This window comes from Lepisosteus oculatus, chromosome 12 (genome assembly GCF_040954835.1).
Source record: "Lepisosteus oculatus isolate fLepOcu1 chromosome 12, fLepOcu1.hap2, whole genome shotgun sequence".
NCBI classification, from domain to species: Eukaryota; Metazoa; Chordata; class Actinopteri; order Semionotiformes; family Lepisosteidae; genus Lepisosteus; species Lepisosteus oculatus.
The window spans coordinates 21,455,558-21,474,005 of record NC_090707.1 but is presented as its reverse complement, the minus strand read 5'-3'; the positions used below and the strand labels follow the sequence as shown (position 1 = coordinate 21,474,005).

Below are 18,448 nucleotides of genomic sequence, written 5' to 3'. Positions count from 1 at the left end.
GGGGAAACAATGGTAAGTGCTCATGACCTCCAATAATGTATATCAACACAACAGCAGACACAGTATAACCAATGCAGGCGGACAAGAAGGCAAAAAAAGGGTCAAAATCAATGCTATAATTGTATAACAGAAAAACAGCCTTCAGCCAGCATTATTCAGCTTTACACAGGACATAGAGTGTAAAACAGTCACAGCATATTAAGCACTAGTTCAAAAACTTTAACCATTTGGTTACCTCTAATTCTAAAAGTAATGCTATTTCTATCATTTTATAAAATACTGTATAGGAAACTGTGTGTTGCTGTATAATCACTACTTTCATTTAAAGGTTTACCAAAGGGTTAAACAGTGTTTGTTCCTATTTCTGTTCATAACACAGAACACGTCACTGCAGTATCTTAAACTAATTGAAAATCAAAAACCCTATAAAACAATACTCCTTCCTAGCAGAAACAAATATTGCAGAATTAGGGTACGTGTTTCTGAAAAAAAAGTACAGTCAAGAACCCTTACAGATACTTAAGATTTTTACACTAAGGTTTTGTATGTGGGTGAACAACAACAAAACATCATCAACAAAATAAGAAAAGTAAAGATAATGACTCTTATATCCATGTGAAGACACCGTAAAAAAAAGGAACAGAAGATGGACAATGCCATCAATAGAGAATGCCATACAATCTTAAAACAATTAAAATAAGACATAGCTTAAGTTTAAAGATAAAGTATTAGTGTCTATCCCTTGGGCATACTGTATCAATTCAGTGTATAAAGTAAAAACAGTTTTAAGTTTAAAATACACTTTAAGCTGAAAATTTGGAGGGAAAGTTCAGGTCCTGTTTTTTGCAGCTTTGCCCTACCAAAAAATAAAAAAGAGGAGCTACTGTACTTTGAAAATACACTCTTACCTAGCCAAATTTACAGATAAGAGAATAACATTGCAACACCAAAAAAAGATATTTAAAGAGAGTGGAGACGTTGTCAGACAAGCAGAACGCAGTAAATGCTTATTTAGCATGTAATCTGCTTCTGCTGATTCAACTCCTACGATTTTGTCTCAGTCATTTTTCACACCTGACGCTTTTTTACCAAACTAAATTGCCTAATTTATCTGAGCTAATGGTGGGTGACAGCAAATATGCTTGCACAATTATGGCCATATTAAAGATTAATACTCAGTTATCAAATTTAAAGTGGAGGAACTGGTTTTGGGACTAATTTTGTATTACAGAGCTGCACACAATTTTATCCAGGTGACAAATTACTTAAATGCTTTGTATGTTATGAAAATTTTTTTTGGGAATCTAGTTTCCAGCATAGCACTGCCAGTTTCTTGTCTTGTACTGTACTTTAGGTTCTGCTCTGTGGTCTAAAATCTACAATGAGCACTCACTTGATATTCCTTTCTCTCTTAGTGATTTTCTTCACCAGTTCTAACAGGAAATATTACATTTTTAATAACTCCTACTGTACATTCACAAAAGTGTGTTCTGCAAAAGCATTCACAGAAAGACTTTCATTTTAGAATATGTAATTCACCCAAGACTAAGTTCTGTTTCTAAATACTAGGCTATCTGTTTAAGTGCATTCTCTCCAGGCTTGAAATGGGTCACAGCAGTTAAAGGTTTCAGGTTGAAGAGGAGATTCACTTTTAACAGGATAAAACTAGCTGGGTAATCCAGGCTGGCTGAGACAATGTCTTCAATGGTGATACCAGAGTATCGTATAAATAGAAGATCGTGTAGGGGATATTCGGACCTTGCATTAGTAAAACATCTCACTTCTCGGTAAATGCTGACATAAGAAGCCGTGTGTGATTAACAAAAACAGCTTAAGCAGTTTTGGGAATATGTGCTTCAAGAAGTTATAATGTTGTAGTGAATCAAGAGATCAGTTAAAATGAAACTGTATACCAGCTGGAATGGGGAAAAACAATTGTAATTTTGTAATTTGTAATTTCTTGAATTGTATGTTGAAAATAAAATTTTAATAACTCAACAGATGGTTAGACGCACATTGTTATTAACGATAAGCTTTACCTGAATATAAATATACATTTAAACTTGTTGACTAATGCCAATCCAGTAGAAGAAATAAAAAAAAACACAGCACAGGCTCCCTCTGCTTCTCAGCAGAGGGAATTAGGTAAAACAGACTGATTTCTCCCTTTTTATTTTCATATCTGTTCCAGAGAGATATCGCAAGTCCTCAAAAGAAAGAAGCTCTGTCTGGTATGGAAGCAGCTGGTTTAATAAAACTTTAAGAAAAGCAATCACACTTCAGGTAAATCTGAATCTGTACAAGTTCATGATGTATTTGGAAAATGATTGTGCAAAGCGTAGCAATTTGTAGTAGTCACAAAATCCTTTTAAAATTTCCCTTTTTCAATTTTAAGAGTGTTTCTAAATTTTAACTTAACTGCACATGGTAGCTAGTGATAAAAAAGATAAATATCGCCTCTACTACTTGGTGTGCTTTGAAGCATGGTGTTGCAGAAGCCGCAATTTTGAAACTATATTTGGACTAAGAAATTGATTAACTTTTTCACTAAAACCGCTGTAGTGAGTGTAAATGAAAAATTATAATTGTCCACTATGGAGATTTATAAGACGCAGAATATGATTTAAATATGCCCATTGTTTTTAAACTTGACCCCTGAACACAAATCCATGCAGTACAACTCTGAAGAGCTTGAAACGTTCTTGATAATCATGTATAATAAAGGTCTATTTTGCATTTCTAATTAATTTAGAAGGATATGCAGAATGTTCTATTCACTTTGACATTAAAGGGTGTTTTCTATCAATTACTCCCAGCAAAAACTCCCAATCAGATACGTTATGATTCCTTATTGTAACAAAATAAAATGTAAAAAAGTCCAAGGGGGTGAATACGTTACAAGTTTATCAAGTTGAACAATGTGGAGTGTGGAACTGTGAACAAAATAAAATTCTTATTCACACCAAGTATGAGTGATGAGATACAGTAAAAAGAGGTCAGCTATTACAATCAGCTATTGTAATAAAATAAGATTTTATAATTCAAAGACGTGAGTAGGACAAATTTGTAATATATAAATAAACACATTTGTACACAACATTTTAACCAAAACTGCTAATCAAACTGGAATATTCAATTACTTTTCTGTAACATTTCTATTAATTTCAAATTGTTATGCATAAAAGTCTGACAATGAGTACTGTACTACAAATAGAGGATGAGACCCTATAGACACGTTCCTCTAATTCATTCACCAGTCAAAGCCACCTGTCTTTTCACATAATGCTGTAAGCACTATGGTTCTTGTAAGAGAGCCAACTCAAATTAGGGAAGAGTCCATCTCTCACTGAGATCACTGTAAAACTCCATGTTGCCAGAATCATTTTCTCACTGAAGATCACAAGGACCTTGGTCACCTTAATTCCCATCTTACCTAAGCAACAATTTACACCACTTCTGGAGACATACTAGTTACATTCAGCTAGTGACATGACCCCAGTTTGAACGGGTGACATCTGGGCCAAAGGGCCATTTTGATTTTATATTAAAGAATGTGCAAAGCTCAAATAAAGAAAATGTCAAAATGAAAAAAAAAATCTCTAGCATAAAGTGGTGGCATAAACCATTCAGTTTCAAAATGTGTATTTGTTTAAAGTCTGTGAAAGGTTGAAAGCATCACGCTTATAATTGATCCCCATCCCTCCTAAATGGTTTTAGAATTTATCAATACCACCTCAAATTAAACAGGATAGCCTTTGAAAATCTGGAAGGATGTCTTTTTCTTTATTTGCAGAGGCATAAACTGTATGCACAGTGGCAGTATTTCCAATAAAAAATCTTGGTTGTGAAGAACAGAGTGAAAGATTGACTAAGTACATTTAGGGACCCTGGAATGTCATATATATATATAAAATAAACTATAACCTTTTAAAATGTGAAACTTTTGATTTAAAAAAAAATCAACCTTTTCCTCGATATGGATCTCTAATTGATGTTCACTTCACTAAAGTGCCATAAAACTTACCGTTCTGCAGACAGTGATAGTCAGCTTGAAAGGAAAGGAGATAATAGAAAGCATTTCTCAGTGCTGCAAAGCTGCCATGATAACAGGTTTCAGCTATTAAATTACATCAGAAGAATTTCTCATCACTCCTACCTCACTTTTCCTCTACCCCTCCCTCTAACACACACATACATCCTCTTTCATATTATGCCAGGGCTCGGACCAAGGTGCTGTTCACTTGTCTGCTGATGGAGTGATAAGCAGTATTTCATGTAGCGTTAATCAGGGAACTGTCGATTTATATGCCATCTAATTACAGAAAATAAATGATGGTGTAATTGGAAACAGGTCACAGCCTTCTTCAACAGAGGTGCTTTTTTTCTCAGTGATTTAAGTTAGAGTTTCATAAAAATCTGCAGTGAGCTGCTTTTCACATTTTAATTCCTTGTTACACTGTTCTTTTTTTATTAACTAAGAGAACAGACTTGCACGCTTTTGCTGTGCTTAAAAGCATGCTCTTGGAAATGTGTACACTATAATTTTTTATCACATAAATGTGGTTAGTCATGCATTAAATTCCAAGCACCTAACATTCTTGGGCTTCTGATAATGAGACATTACTAAAAACGCAGTCCTGTCACTGATGTCAAAAGCATACCGAGGGAGAAAGAAACTTCCAGCTTGATTTCACATTTTCTAAGCATCAAACCTAAAATAAAGGCTTTTACCTCTAATTAACCTAAATTGCATATTGTAGATGAATGCAATCCCTAATATTAAAGATTTCATCAATTATAAAGTAGTTCTGAAAGATTTTCAAAATATAGCACTAAAAAGTAGACATTTAATTCCTAGTCTGCAATTTTAAAGTAAATGTTAATACAATTAGGGCAACGCTGATACTGTATGTCACAGATCACCCTGGTCATTTTTTGGTCAGTTATGAATATTTTGCCCTGGAAAAACACAATATTTAGACAAAATGATTTCTAAATGCTCTTTAATAATTCTCTTTTTTGGACTGAACAAAAATGATAATTAACACTGCAAGCCTTTGAGGACACATTTTCAGAGGCATCGCTTTCTTGGGCTTTGATAAAGAGGGTTGTAAAGAACTTCTCACTCACTGTGGTTGCTTCTTCTAACTTGGACACTGTGAGCACTCCACTCAGATCCAGTGAGCTACCCACTCTCCCCGCTGAAGTAAAAACTTCAGAGAGTTTTCTTTTGCTTTCTTGTAAGTGAATCAGGAGGCCTTTGGTCGCTAAAGTCAACTTAATCAACATCACTATAAAAAGTTGTAGTTCAGGTGGGTAGCTGCGTCAGCATGCGTAGGCTGCAAAGGAACAAGTAATAGGTTTATTCCATGCTAAAAAAAAGAAGAAGAAAGAGAACACAACGTTTCGGCCGTGGAGCCTTCTTCAGGTGACCTTCTTCACCTGAAGAAGGCTCCACGGCCGAAACGTTGTGTTCTCTTTCTTCTTCTTTTTTTCAGCATGGAATAAACCTATTACTTATCACTATAAAAAAGCTGCTACAGGACACAGTAATTTGTTTATCTACACAAGTGAACTTAAAGTCTGGTAAGGAAACAAACATGGCTGTCGAACTGCAGAGCTTTGGTTATACTGCGAAAGCAGTTATTAAGCAACCCAGTTTCTAGTGAGCCTGCTGACCTTATCGACTATCATTATTCTTTTCTAATAGAGAGCCTGAGGCAGCTGGGTTGTTAGCTCAACATGTGTCAGAGCATAATGGAATGCTTTGTACATTCTGTTATGAGTGATCTGGGTATTATGAAAAGGGCATCAACCTCTGAGAATTTGTGTGGCTTTCATTAGTAAATTCTCCACGCAACCTTAACATTTTCACCACCATAGACAGAAACCCTCAGTAAAAGAAGCTGAGGAAGCCAAAGAGAAAACACAAATAGCAGGAACTGGAGAACTCTGAACTCTGAATTGGTATCACCAGCGCTGCTAATGAGTACAGGACGTGACAAACCAAAACACACCTTGAAAAGATTCAGAATAATAGGAAATACACTTTGAAATTCATACACATGAATAGGTGCTGAGGCGAATCAAATTCTTTTGACTGGGAAATTTTGCCTATCAGTTTGCAACAAGCTTTTTAAAATTATTTTGCACGGCTTTGCTGTCAAGCTGACAACGAGCAGCTTATCGTCAGCAACACCTTCCTGGTGAAGAAATTGCGAAGTTACGAAGATAAAGCTGCAGGAAACAAAAAAAAAACCCTAAACTTCTGCCTTTGTATATTTTTTTCCAGGAGTGTGGGATTAAAGGGGAAGGACTGTGAATACTGCAACAGCTACAAAGACATCAACAGCCAAGAACCTCTCCCCTTCCTACTTTCGGAGCTGCACAGTACGGGATCATCCACAGTGCAGCCAATCCATGAAAACCGATGCCTGGCAGAGGAAGCAATGGTCAGTCCCTCAAAGTACATCATGGCAAGGACAAGTGACCTGCCGAGACAGCGACAGGGAACGGCTGACAGCATGCCGCCACCTCCCCCACTCCTCCCATCAATTTTCCAAGCAGGTTCTTAAAGATCGCTCTACATCTTTTTATTTTGCTGTCAGCCAAGTGGCCCATTTGAAGTGAAAAATACGACGGCAAGCGCCAGCTCCCCTTGCTAAGCTATGGATTTATGCTCGATTGCCTAAGCCGTTTCTCAACAACAAAAATCAACGGGGGTATATTTTTCCTGCGCTCAGCGATGCAATTTTCCCTTCATACAGTTTTTTTTTTTATTGCGGTGCAGCTCTTTTTTTTCTTCTGCCCTCCTTTTCCCTGTCAGCAAGCATAATATCCAGTGGACGTACAATTCAAATTCCAATAATAAGGAGGTGTGATGTTTAAAAGACATCTACTGTACATGGTAATATTTATTTTTAAGACATGGAAACTGACATTCTAATTCAAACAAGCAATGTGAAACTAAACATACCGCCTACGTGATAAAGGAGATTGGTTCATAGCAGATTCTCATTACAATAATACAATGTTTTCTTCCAACATGCTTGAAATTACAAACTGTGGCAGGTTTAACGGGATGACTAAAAAGCTTTTATTATTAGCAAGCAAATGGCAAATATCACTATAAAATGCATATATACTGTACACTGTATTTACTCTGAAATGGCAAAAGATTAATGAATATCTAGAATTTTTAAGAAGCTGAATCCCATTTCATGTACATGAGCTCTTCATGTATAATTATTTAGAACAGTATAGATATCATTTTCATACAGACTCCGAACTGACCGCATATTGTTTGCCTAAGAAGCAAGTTTGCCTTTTCTCCTGTGAACTGCGTTCTTTGTAATCTCAACTCAGCGCAAACTAAAAACCCTGCTCCCTCAAGCCACTTCACTCTGTCCTACCAAACATTAACACTGACAATGTTATCGGAGGACCTATACAAGCGCTCCACTGACTACACCGTGAGGAGTGCAGGAAGAAAGCAGCTGCTTTAGTTCTCACACACCAGATAATAAGAGCTGTAATTAGTGAATGAAATGAAAATGTCAGCCAAATGACTTATCTCTGCTAATGCGGCACATAGAAATGACTGCAGGGATTCAGTTGCAATCCTTCCTCAGAGACTGATCTTCTGCAAAGTTGTTCACGCTACATAATGCATTTCATATTTTTCCATAAAGTTTGAATCTTTATCACCTGCTGGAGCAAACATTTTACACCAGTTTTAAAGAGTTTTAAGTGATATCTGCTTAATTTAGGGGATAAACAGAACAGAGCATTGATGTTGATGAGTTACTGATCACCATCTGAAAGTATGCATGAGTAGTGTAAGTGCCATCTACATCCAAGGGTGTCTGTGACAACCACTGACACACATGAGCCTAATTCCAGTCAGTGTGGAAACTACGTGCCCGCGTTTCACTTTAAGTGATCCGTCTTTGACTTTCGGATCCCCGTTGGGATCTTTGTTCTTTTACATTGTTCCTTTCTGAGAGAAGACTGCACAGTTCTCTTCGTTGCATATGGTTTTTCATGAGGCTTTACTCACATATCTCGGTAACTCTTCACTCTAACTCTTCTGGAGTATTCAACTTGATTTACTTGACTGTTATGTCATCCAATTCTTAATCTTCATTTCACTATTTGCTATTTACTGTTGCTGTTTACTGTCTGCGACTCTTTCACTTCAATAATAACTTCAAGTCAGGTCTTCACTTTCACTCTTTACCTAGCACCAGCTCTTTACTAATAAAGACTAACCATGCTGATTTGATCCAGTTGGGTCAGTGATGCCTCTCTCTAATCAATACTTGTGTTCCTGACACTGCAGCCCATCTTTCTGCTGACAGGGTAATGCACAGGGAGTACTTAGTACTCAACCTGTGCCTCAGTCTCCCAGCTGTGGGAAGAAGATACACTTCTACATTGCAGGGTGATGCCTCACTCCTCCAGGTGGTAATGCTACCAGTAAGCCATGTTTCAGCTGGCAAACCTTGTTTCTTGGCAGTACACTTCAACTCCACCGAGCTTGGCAAATAAACTACTATCCACCTCACCTGTCCAGCATCTGTGATGTCTCTCAGTACAGCTTAATTCACAAATGTATTTTCTCAATCCCTTGCTCACTGAGTCCTACACACCTGTAAACCAGCTCAATCCATCTGTAATGAGAGCTCTCACTCCTTCCAGGATGGACACTTGACACAGACTGAAATCTTTTTTTCCTTCTATCCCATATGATTGGCTAAATTCAATGCAGAGCCTATCCCAACAGCTCTTTTCCCTCACTTGGAATTTCATGACTTCTGAGTGCCAATTACAATTGAAGCCATGCGTCATTTTGTAGGGTTTCCTGTCAACAGTGACTTAATCACATGTAGCAGTAAAAACAATCTTAATTTCCAAGTTAGAGGTAGTGTAGCCCTGGCTGATTGTTTTATGTTTTATGTGGCTCAGGCAGTATAAGCATGGCACTGATACGGTCGGGATCTTGTGTTCAATCTGTGTCTTGTTCCATTGATGAAGAGAGCTGGGACCTAATTACCTCTCTGAAAAAAGTGACTCTAGTTTTGGAGCATATATTCATACCTGATACCCTGGTATGAAGGTCACAAAGTCACAGAAATTCAAACTGATTTGCCAACATTATGTCCTTGTCAAATACCATACCAAAGTCAGAATGGGTTGCCTGTCCTGTCCAACTTCATCACATTTCCTTCAACACAACACTAATACATTCAAAAGAAAATCTAAATTACCAACTGACACTTAGGACCTATTACCCTTCTAACACTTACCCTTCTTACACTTTTACCTAATCAGATGTCTATCTTAGGAATTCTGTAGCCAATTAAATTGCTCACAATCAGTCCCAGAAGCGAGAAAAAATATGCATTTTACATGTTTGATATCACTTTGATTTTACTAAATGTGAAATGAAACAAGGACAGATAGAACACCAAATGCCATTATATTTGCATATCAGACTCCAATTTTACTACTTGTTAAGTAAACTCTGACTTTTTCTTATTCCTTTCGGTGTCTTATCAATTGTCTTTGAAGGACAGACTGTCCAATTGGTTTGCAAATAAATATTAGGAGAGTCTGAAGTCATTAGGAAAGCCAATTACAGAATAAAAAGGGTTCCTGTGGATACATATTCTTACATGCATAAGATACACAAATGAAGAGACCATTCCTGCATTTTTATTTTACAACCCTTGAATCATTTTTTTTTAATACCAACCAATTTAGCTTAAATACATAAAAAATGAAATGTGAAAACATTCAATTTCTTGTGTTATAGGTCATATACAGTACCTAGCCAGGAAATGTCTTAAAAGATTAATCTTAAACATTTAAAATGTGTATTATTTTATACATACATACCTTCTGTCATTGCTTTGCCGTTGACACCTAAGAAAAGAAAAAAAAAGTTTCAAAAGATTTCAGCCATCGGTATCTACGACCTAACATTGAGTTATTGTATGTTGAGCATTTCTTTAAATATTTAAAGCTGGTTCATTTAATTTATTTATAAGTGACTGTTTCAGAATACTGGTGGAACGATAGTAAAAAATACCAGCAGTGTTAGCACTTGATTAAGATGCAATCTAATAAGAGGTTATAGAAGAACTGCTGTACAGATTGCTATATTGTTCAATATAAAACCCTGCTTTGTGTATAGTTCAAAAATGTATTCCAAACTTTTAAAACAAAGGACATCAATATTTATTGATTTAACACAGCCCAATTAATGGCTTTCATACATGATCCCTGATATATTATTTCATCTCTAATAGGGATTTACTTAATCCCTTTTCTTTTCTTAGTACCAGTTATCTTTTAACATACTAAAAAAATAAACATGCACTTATTCCTCAAGAATCTAAAATACAACAGCAAAAATGCACACATATAAGAAATTAAACTAACACATTCACATTCTAACAAGACAGCAATTAATATGCAAATAAATGAGTTGGAAAACACAAATATTATGGTATAAACTGAGTTTTTTTAATTTTGCATTCCTAATAGGACATTTTACAGAAATATTTTAAAGAAGCATTATGAAGAAAGAACCTGTAAAGGAAAGAAAATGTACAGTTAAGTTAAACATTAGGGCAACTACAGTACACAGAACAGTGTGTAAGAAGACCGAAGCTTAGCCATCACATTATTGATCCTATCTTATGGTGTTTTCAGCTGGAGAAATAGAATGACTATCTAAAGCTCAGTGCCTTAGAAATAAAAAATGTCATAGCTTTTCCTGATTTATTATTATTTATTACAAAGTCATCTACTCCTAATAAGAATCTTTTCGACAAAGCCTATCCAAAAGGTACAGAGCGGAGAGCAGGTCTACACCCTGAATAGGATTCCAGTCATCAATATGTATGTACGTCAGATAAATCAAAAGATAACGTCGGATATATTTTAAGAGCCTTATCATACACTTGGTAGAAGACCTCCCTGAATGTTGAACCTTTCTGAAATTAAAGTATCAAAATGAGGCTGAGCCAGAAGGTAAGGGAAGCATAACGCTTCAGAGCCCCTCACTGTTAATTATTTTGTACGGTGGCTAGGTCCCTGTAATGATTCTTAATGTTTTACATGTGTGGAGATGTGTGGGCAAAGAGCTGTTAATAAGAAATGGGTCCCAGTACAAGAGATTGGCTGTCAGCCTCTCTGATTAAAACTGATGGGTCACAATGCAGTGGAAATGAATGCCGACACCTATGGGTTCCCTTTGCCCTTTTAATTTGAAAACATCTGCCCTTTTTTTCCAGTCCTAAAGGAATTCCTGTAACATGTGATTTAGATTACTTTGAGGACCAATTGAAGATATATCCATCTTTTACAGGAAAGACTTTGTAAAAGGCCTTTCTTTTTACAAAAGTAGTGAAAAAATGTATTGTAATCATTGCCTATCTCAAATTGCCTATCTGCCCTTTTGGCTTTAAGTCTGGAGTGTAATTCATCACAGCAGTTGACCAGTCCTCTAACAAGAATTACATTTAATGAACGTTTTTTTTCAATCTGGCCTACAATATATAAAGAACTGCAACTGCCTTTGCAAAAATCTTGAATGACATTCTAATGGCCTGTGGGTTTGGGGCTCTGTTTATTTTAGTACTACAGGAGCTTCAGCCTGTCTATTATAGGATTCTTCTAACTTGGTTAGGAAAGAGTGTTCAGAATTTCTGGCACTGCTTTAAGCTGGCTCAGATCTTATCCTTATCTCATTTTTATCAGGGGAATCGGAGATTAGGTCTGTCATTGGAACGATTTCCTCAGGTGTCCCCCAGGAGTCTAGACTGGGACCAGTTCAATTTTAAACATATATACTTCCCCTCAGCCAAATTCTCAGATGTCATGGTGTGAAATCCAGTCTTTATGCTGAAGAAAACTAGATGATTTGTATATAGTAAATTAAGCAATGATGTATCTCAGATAAAAATGACTGTATATCCAATATCAATTACTGACGCAACAAACTTTCTGCAGTTCCAATTGTGACAAAGCTGACAAAACTGAGGTTGTGTTATAGGGGCCACCACTTTTTCAAAGTAACTCAATCTGTTTTATCATGGCTATACACAATTCAAGTGTTGTTTTAAAATGAAAAATCTTTGGGCTATCTTTGACCCTAATCTCGCTTTTGAACCTCATGTTTGTAACATCATGAACAACAGTAAAAAACAATAAATAAATCCTGGTCTTATGCTCATGTATAATTGTTGTCCTCTTTACTGGATTACAGACAGGTCCAGAATTGACTTAAAAATTCCCTTCATAACTATCCCATGTTTATATCATTGCACAGTTACTGTATATTATGAAGTTTGAATTTTTGATACAGGAAACTTGTCTGTCTTCAAGGCCAAGATTTGTATTAGGTTTTTTTCTACTTTTTTATTTTTTGTTCCAGTTTTTATGTACAGAACTTTAGGACCTCATTATGTATTAACATTATGATGTTAATACAAAAAACTTTCCTGCAACACCAGTTCTCATGTTCAATGTGGTCTTTTATTACTGTTCTTGTCAAATCCAGAATATCATCTCATAGCGACTGCAAACATCACCTCTATGAGGGAGATGCAAATGGATAACAAGGCTATAAAAATAAGAGCTCAGTGACCCTTACTGCTTACCATGACTGAAAAGCAAAAATTCAAACAGTGTCTGCTGGGTCAAAAGTAATTAAGGCAAAGTATTTTCCACAGTAACTGAATTTCTAGCAAAGCTGTGATACCAGATTACTGAAAAGGATTTTTTTTTACTTTAACAATATTATAAACTCTACCCTCTTAACCGTTTAGACAAACATAATTTGTATATTTGTATTCATTTCCTTCTAGCAAGAGCAATGAAATGTCAGCATGTCTGAACAATAAAGTCATTTATTGAGTGTTTCCGTCCACCCATTCATTTTCTAACCACTTTATCCATTACAGGGTCATGGGGAAGCCGGTGTTTGTCTCATCAAGCAAGGGTTGCACTGTTTGGTCAGTAAGCCCTGGATAGAACAACAATCTATCACAGTAGTTCAAACAATCAAAGTTTCAAGTGCTGGATTAACGGATCCAGAGATACAAATAAACCTCTTTTGCTGGAAACACCAAAACACTCCAAAGAATAACATTCACGTTAGTGTGCTCTACTACAGAGGGCCATGTGTCTAAGCCTGGACACACGGTTGTTTAGCAAGCACCACAAACCTGTTAAATTTAGCAGTGTAATGGTATTCAGTATTATGCCTCTTTCATAATATAGCCGCAATTCTGTAATATGCCCATTATCACAACATTCCCGTAAATACCAATCTAAACAGACAACTTATACCAACCAACACAGATTCAGGTTATGGTCTGAAACAAAACCAAAACTCTAGACTATGTCACAAAGAATAGTAGAAGCACATTCATGACATTTTAAGTACAGATAAAGAGTAAATGCTCAAACTGGGTTGACAATAAGTGGAGTACCTCAGGGATCTAAACTAGGACCACTCTTCAAACTAACTGAAATAAGTGATTTACATTTTAGTTTAAGTTAAAAATTTAGTTTTGCAGATGGTATCAAATTAGAAAGATCAACAAAAACTGCCAAATGAAATTAAAAGAAGAGCTAACAGTTACATTCCAGGTCTTAGAGGAATGACCTAAATGGACATACCAAAGAAACTGAACCGTTGTTACTCTTGAAAACGTAAGACAACAAGTGAACCTGATACAAAATTCTCAAATTCACTGACAAAGTGAATTTCACTGACAGTGAAACACAAGAGGTCATACACTAAAAAGTATGTCAATGTGCATTTAAACCTGAGAACAGCAGGTACTTATTTACACAAAGAGTTGTAGGAGTATGGAAAAAGCTCCCCAGCCATGTTGCTCTGACTATATATTGGTTTCCCTCAAGAAACCTTGGATTACCTTGGATGAGATCCTTGGATTAATTAGCTACAACCTACTTAATAGGCAAGCTGGGACTTTCATTTGGAACCATGTTCTAAGAATACCGAAGCCAATATATTGAGAATTATATTGTAGCGCTCTCGGGTTCACGCGGGTACCGTGAACCCTCACCGCTTCCACCTCAGGTCGGCCCCCCCACCGCTGGGGACTTGAACTCGGGCCTCCAGCGTCACTCAACAGGGACCCAGCCAGTTGAGCTAAAGGGAAAATCTCTCTCTAGCCCAGTGACCGGTCCCTGCTATTCACAGGGAAGGGCGGAGACGTCACCGCACTGGTAAGCCGGTTCAAACACCCCGCAAATGCAGCCGTATGCATTACAATATCAATGATCCAACACCTAAAACATATGGTATATCTCTTCCCTAGAAGCAAACGGACAAAAAAAAATAACATTTTAACAAACTGTGTGAAATAGGAGGTCACTCTCTCCACCAGTCTCCTCCATTGTGACTGTAAAGCACCTAAAAACCATTCCCATGTGGCATAAATCTTATACATATGACAGCAGAATCCATCAGCAGAATTACAACTAGGACACTGAAATTTAACTATTAGCCAACAGCATGAAAAAAGAAAGAAGTACTAACTGGTACAATGCAGTATCATGCACATCTCATGCATTTGTTTCGGAATTCAGTTTTAATTTTACAAGCACACAACTGCACAATGTATAGTCTTTTGGCAAGAACATAAAAGAGGCAATGAAAAAGAAAATCATTTGCTCTAAGAATTCTGTAACACTGACTTTTTATATTGCACTTTACTGAGTGATATATTGGGAATGTTAGCTTATTTAAGACATTTAAATACCTTGCTGTAAAAAAAACATTCAGAATGTTTTGTATTTACATAATAACACTAGCATTTCTTAAATGTTGCACTGCATCTTGATCAGGGCTGTTTTTACCCAGCCTTTAAAAAATATCCACAGTCCACAAATTAAAACAGGCTTCACTTACAGAATACTCTTTGCAGTGGATCTTTGCAATAACAACATAGAACAGTGAATTATTTAATGTACATGTTAGATTTTAGATACCAATTTATGGTCCTTTAAGTATTCATACATGTAACACATAATGTATACATTGAGGTAATATTCTTCTGCTAAAAATCACAAGACTCATAAGAAACACAATAGCTGACCTCTACCTAATGCAGAAAAGCTACCCTAGACAAAGCATTTACAAATATTTGAGGACTTAATTAAAATTTTGTGTTTTACATTACATATTGCTCTAAATTCAGACAAACCCCAAATAAATTTACATTGACAATGATTCATTCATAACCACAACTCTGACCGTTCTTACAGACACAGGATACAATGCCATTCATTGGTCTCCTTTCTCAAACATTCATGAATTTGAGATTTCGTTCTGCATGGTTCCAAAGGGTGGGTTTCCTTTATAGTTTTCCCCATATGTTCCAATGTTTTCTTGCTAGGAATGGGAGATGACCACAGCTTAAAAAGACAGTTAATTTTTTCATCATTACATACTGTAACATTATGTCAGATTGTATGCATCAGGTGGGTGGCACAGTGGTTAGCATTGCTGCGTTGCAATGGTGGGGCCATGAGTTCAATTCCAGATCTGGGGTTTATCTGTTTGTAGTATGAGTTCTCCCCCCATGTTCACATGGGACTCCTCCAGGTGCCCAGGTTTCCTGGAACCTGTTCATTCTTCTAGCACGGTGGCACAGTGGTCAGCATTGCTGCCTCACAGTACTGGGGCTCTGGTTCCATTCTGGACCTGGGGTGCTGTCTACTGTATGTGTAGTTTGTATGTTCTCCCCGTGTTCGCTCAGGTTTCCTCCCTGAGGCCAAAGACATACTATACTGGTAGGTTAACTAGCTTCTGGGAAAATTGGCCCTGGTGTCAGTTTGTGTTTGTCTGTGTGTCTCCTGTGATGGCCTTGCACCCATGGAGAGCCAGGATAAGCTCTGCACTCCCTGCGACCCTGTTTTGGATAATGGATGTACTGTATGGCCATGCATTACATATGTTTTAATATTGTCAGTGGTTTAATATCGCCAATGGAAGAAGCGCATTGCTGCCATCAAGGAAAAAAAATCCTGAGTTATCTCGTAACTACAAGAAAATTATCTTGAAATTATGAGATAGCAAAATATGACAGCAATGACAGCACCTCAAAGGTACTGATAGCTCTGCTGGAACTGTGGGTTTAGTGCTGGAAACAATGTGCAATGCTGCTAAATGTGCACGGACTGGGGTTTATTCACAATGAAATGTTACAATTTGTACAGAATATGAATACAAATTTTACCATGAGGACACTCACATGTATCCTTAAACAAAAACAAGTGTACTGTGCAATTGATTCCACGGCTTAAGACGGAAAGTCAGCTAATGATAATGTAGGTATTGCATGAAAATTCTGCTACCGCGTGATGATCACAATCATACACAATACGCAATAATACACAATCTCGTAATGACAAGGTAATCGGCTATCTTGTTGTTAAGAGATCATTTTCTCTTAATTACAAGATAACTCCTTTTTTTTTCCTTGATGGCAGCAATATGCTTCCATAAAAGACAAAGCTTAGGATGACCCCAAGCCTAATTAGTCTGCATTTACCATCATCAGGAATCTCTCCGTATTTCTGGAGAATGTGAACAGACAGGCTTACCTCCCATTTACAGTATGTTCGCCATTCTGGAGAAATCATTCTAATGACATCAATGTCCACAAACCTTCTACACACGTAGTCATATGGTAGAGTGCCTATACTATATGCACTGTGGGAACATTAAATGGCGTTCCTAGCCACCTTTGTCTTCATAGTTCAGTGGCATAACTTCAGGCGATAAACTCCAATGTCATTCACACAGTGTTTGCCAGAGAGACTTTGGACCAGGGTACCCCGCGCACTCATTCAATCAAAGCTCATTAATCTTGTTCTTTGCCACTAAGAAGCATCTTATGGAAGATGCTGATCTGTGACAACATTAAAAGGATGGGGCTTGCTAAAAAAAAAAAAGAGAGAAAAACTCAGTCCATCACCAAAACACTTCCATGTGCCTTTCCCCGAAAGTAAACTCCCTTGGAAATCACCTACTCCTTGCTGAGTCTAGCAGGAAAAAAATGAATTCAAACTTTTGTGCAAGTGGCAGGAGCCTCCAATGTAGGTCATCAATGCCACTGCAGCACAACTAATAAAAATCATTTACTTCGCTCTTCAAGGATGTTTGGTGCCTGCCATCCTTTTTCCCATTTTCAGCAAGACCTGTAAAATCTTTATGACAGCTCTAATTTATGATGCAGTCCCAGTGTGCCTCTCTGTCCACATAAAGGCCATATAAATTCCACTCACTAACCTCCAGCCAAAGGCAGCATAAGTGGCCACCTTACACAGTTACAGACAGCTTTGGAAGGTAAATGAAGGCATCTTCATTTGTCCAACAGACAGCCGGTGAATGCACAAGCTTTGTGTTGCTCTGTTTGCTTGTAAGGGCTGTCCTTCAGTGGCAAATACCCTCTTAGCTGCGGAACTAAAAAATCTTGAAAAACTATATCCTAATTCTCAATCCCCCCGACCCCACCCCAGAGTCTGCTACCACGGTCAACTAAACGGAAAAAAACAAGCATTTTGACATTCTTCCGCTGTCAAGATGTTTTTCTCGAGGCCATTCTTCCCAATCCCAAAGCTATACTGAAACCTGGTACGAGTGCAAGTACTGTAGTTTAAGGTGGAGGAAATCAAGTAAAATCCACTAAAAAGGTAAGCAAAGCATGGAGGGGTGTGATAGGATGACAAAAACGCAAAGCAAAGTAACATCACAGTATTCATCCTATAAAATTACCAGAAAACCATTTATAGTGTCAATATTCAGAAGGTTATTTGTGTGAAAAATGTTTTTTTTAATGTACTAGTTAACAAAACTCAAAATGAGCCACTCAATCAGCACTTACTTCCCAGCTGGAGGACAGCCATGACACTCGCCGATGCATCCTCTACCAGCCACGGAGGCATTGTTACATTGCAGTGCGAGGTGGCCAGGATCAATACTACCCTGTGCAGGAGATCTTTAGACAATCTGACATTGTCACTTGAGACTCCTGGCCAAAAACAGTGCAAGAGGCACATCCTGGATTTAAACCGGAGCCAAAGACTGGTGGCTTTTACCACATTACCCTTTGAAGAACCCTACTTGCTGACTTACCAGCAAATAAATCTGGATTAACTGAATCTGTGTACCAGTATTAATGGACTTGGATTTCCATTACACAATGTCTAATACTCATCAAAATGTTCTGGAACCAAGTTCTGTAATTCTCCTACTGTGGCTCTTGGATTTTTCTTTGACTTTTGTCCTGTACTAGGCAAGTTACCACTGTTCTAGTTTTAAACTAGATAAATTATTGCCCTAATAGTGGTACAATACGTTTTTTTTGTTTGTTATTGTTTTACCCCTTGTCTGATT

The 18,448-nt window shown here is 37.2% G+C and overlaps 1 protein-coding gene across 8 annotated transcripts in view; it reads right to left on the bottom strand.

The window, feature by feature from the left end:
• The window catches only part of adarb1b (adenosine deaminase RNA specific B1b), a 173,429-nt gene that overhangs the window by 38,744 nt on the left and 116,237 nt on the right, over positions 1-18,448 (bottom strand). For 4 of the 8 annotated variants that reach the window (XM_015359255.2, XM_015359256.2, XM_015359252.2 and 1 more), the window contains 2 exons: positions 9,901-9,927; positions 4,025-4,048 (listed from right to left, as the gene is read on the bottom strand). The exons of 1 other annotated variant lie outside the window; for it this stretch is intronic. In XM_015359255.2, coding sequence (XP_015214741.1) covers positions 4,025-4,048; positions 9,901-9,910 — 34 coding nt within the window. In that variant the 5' untranslated portion in view covers positions 9,911-9,927. The remainder of the gene's footprint in view (positions 1-4,024; positions 4,049-9,900; positions 9,928-18,448) is intronic. 3 more of the 8 variants (XM_015359258.2, XM_015359259.2, XM_015359253.2) reach the window with 1 other exon arrangement.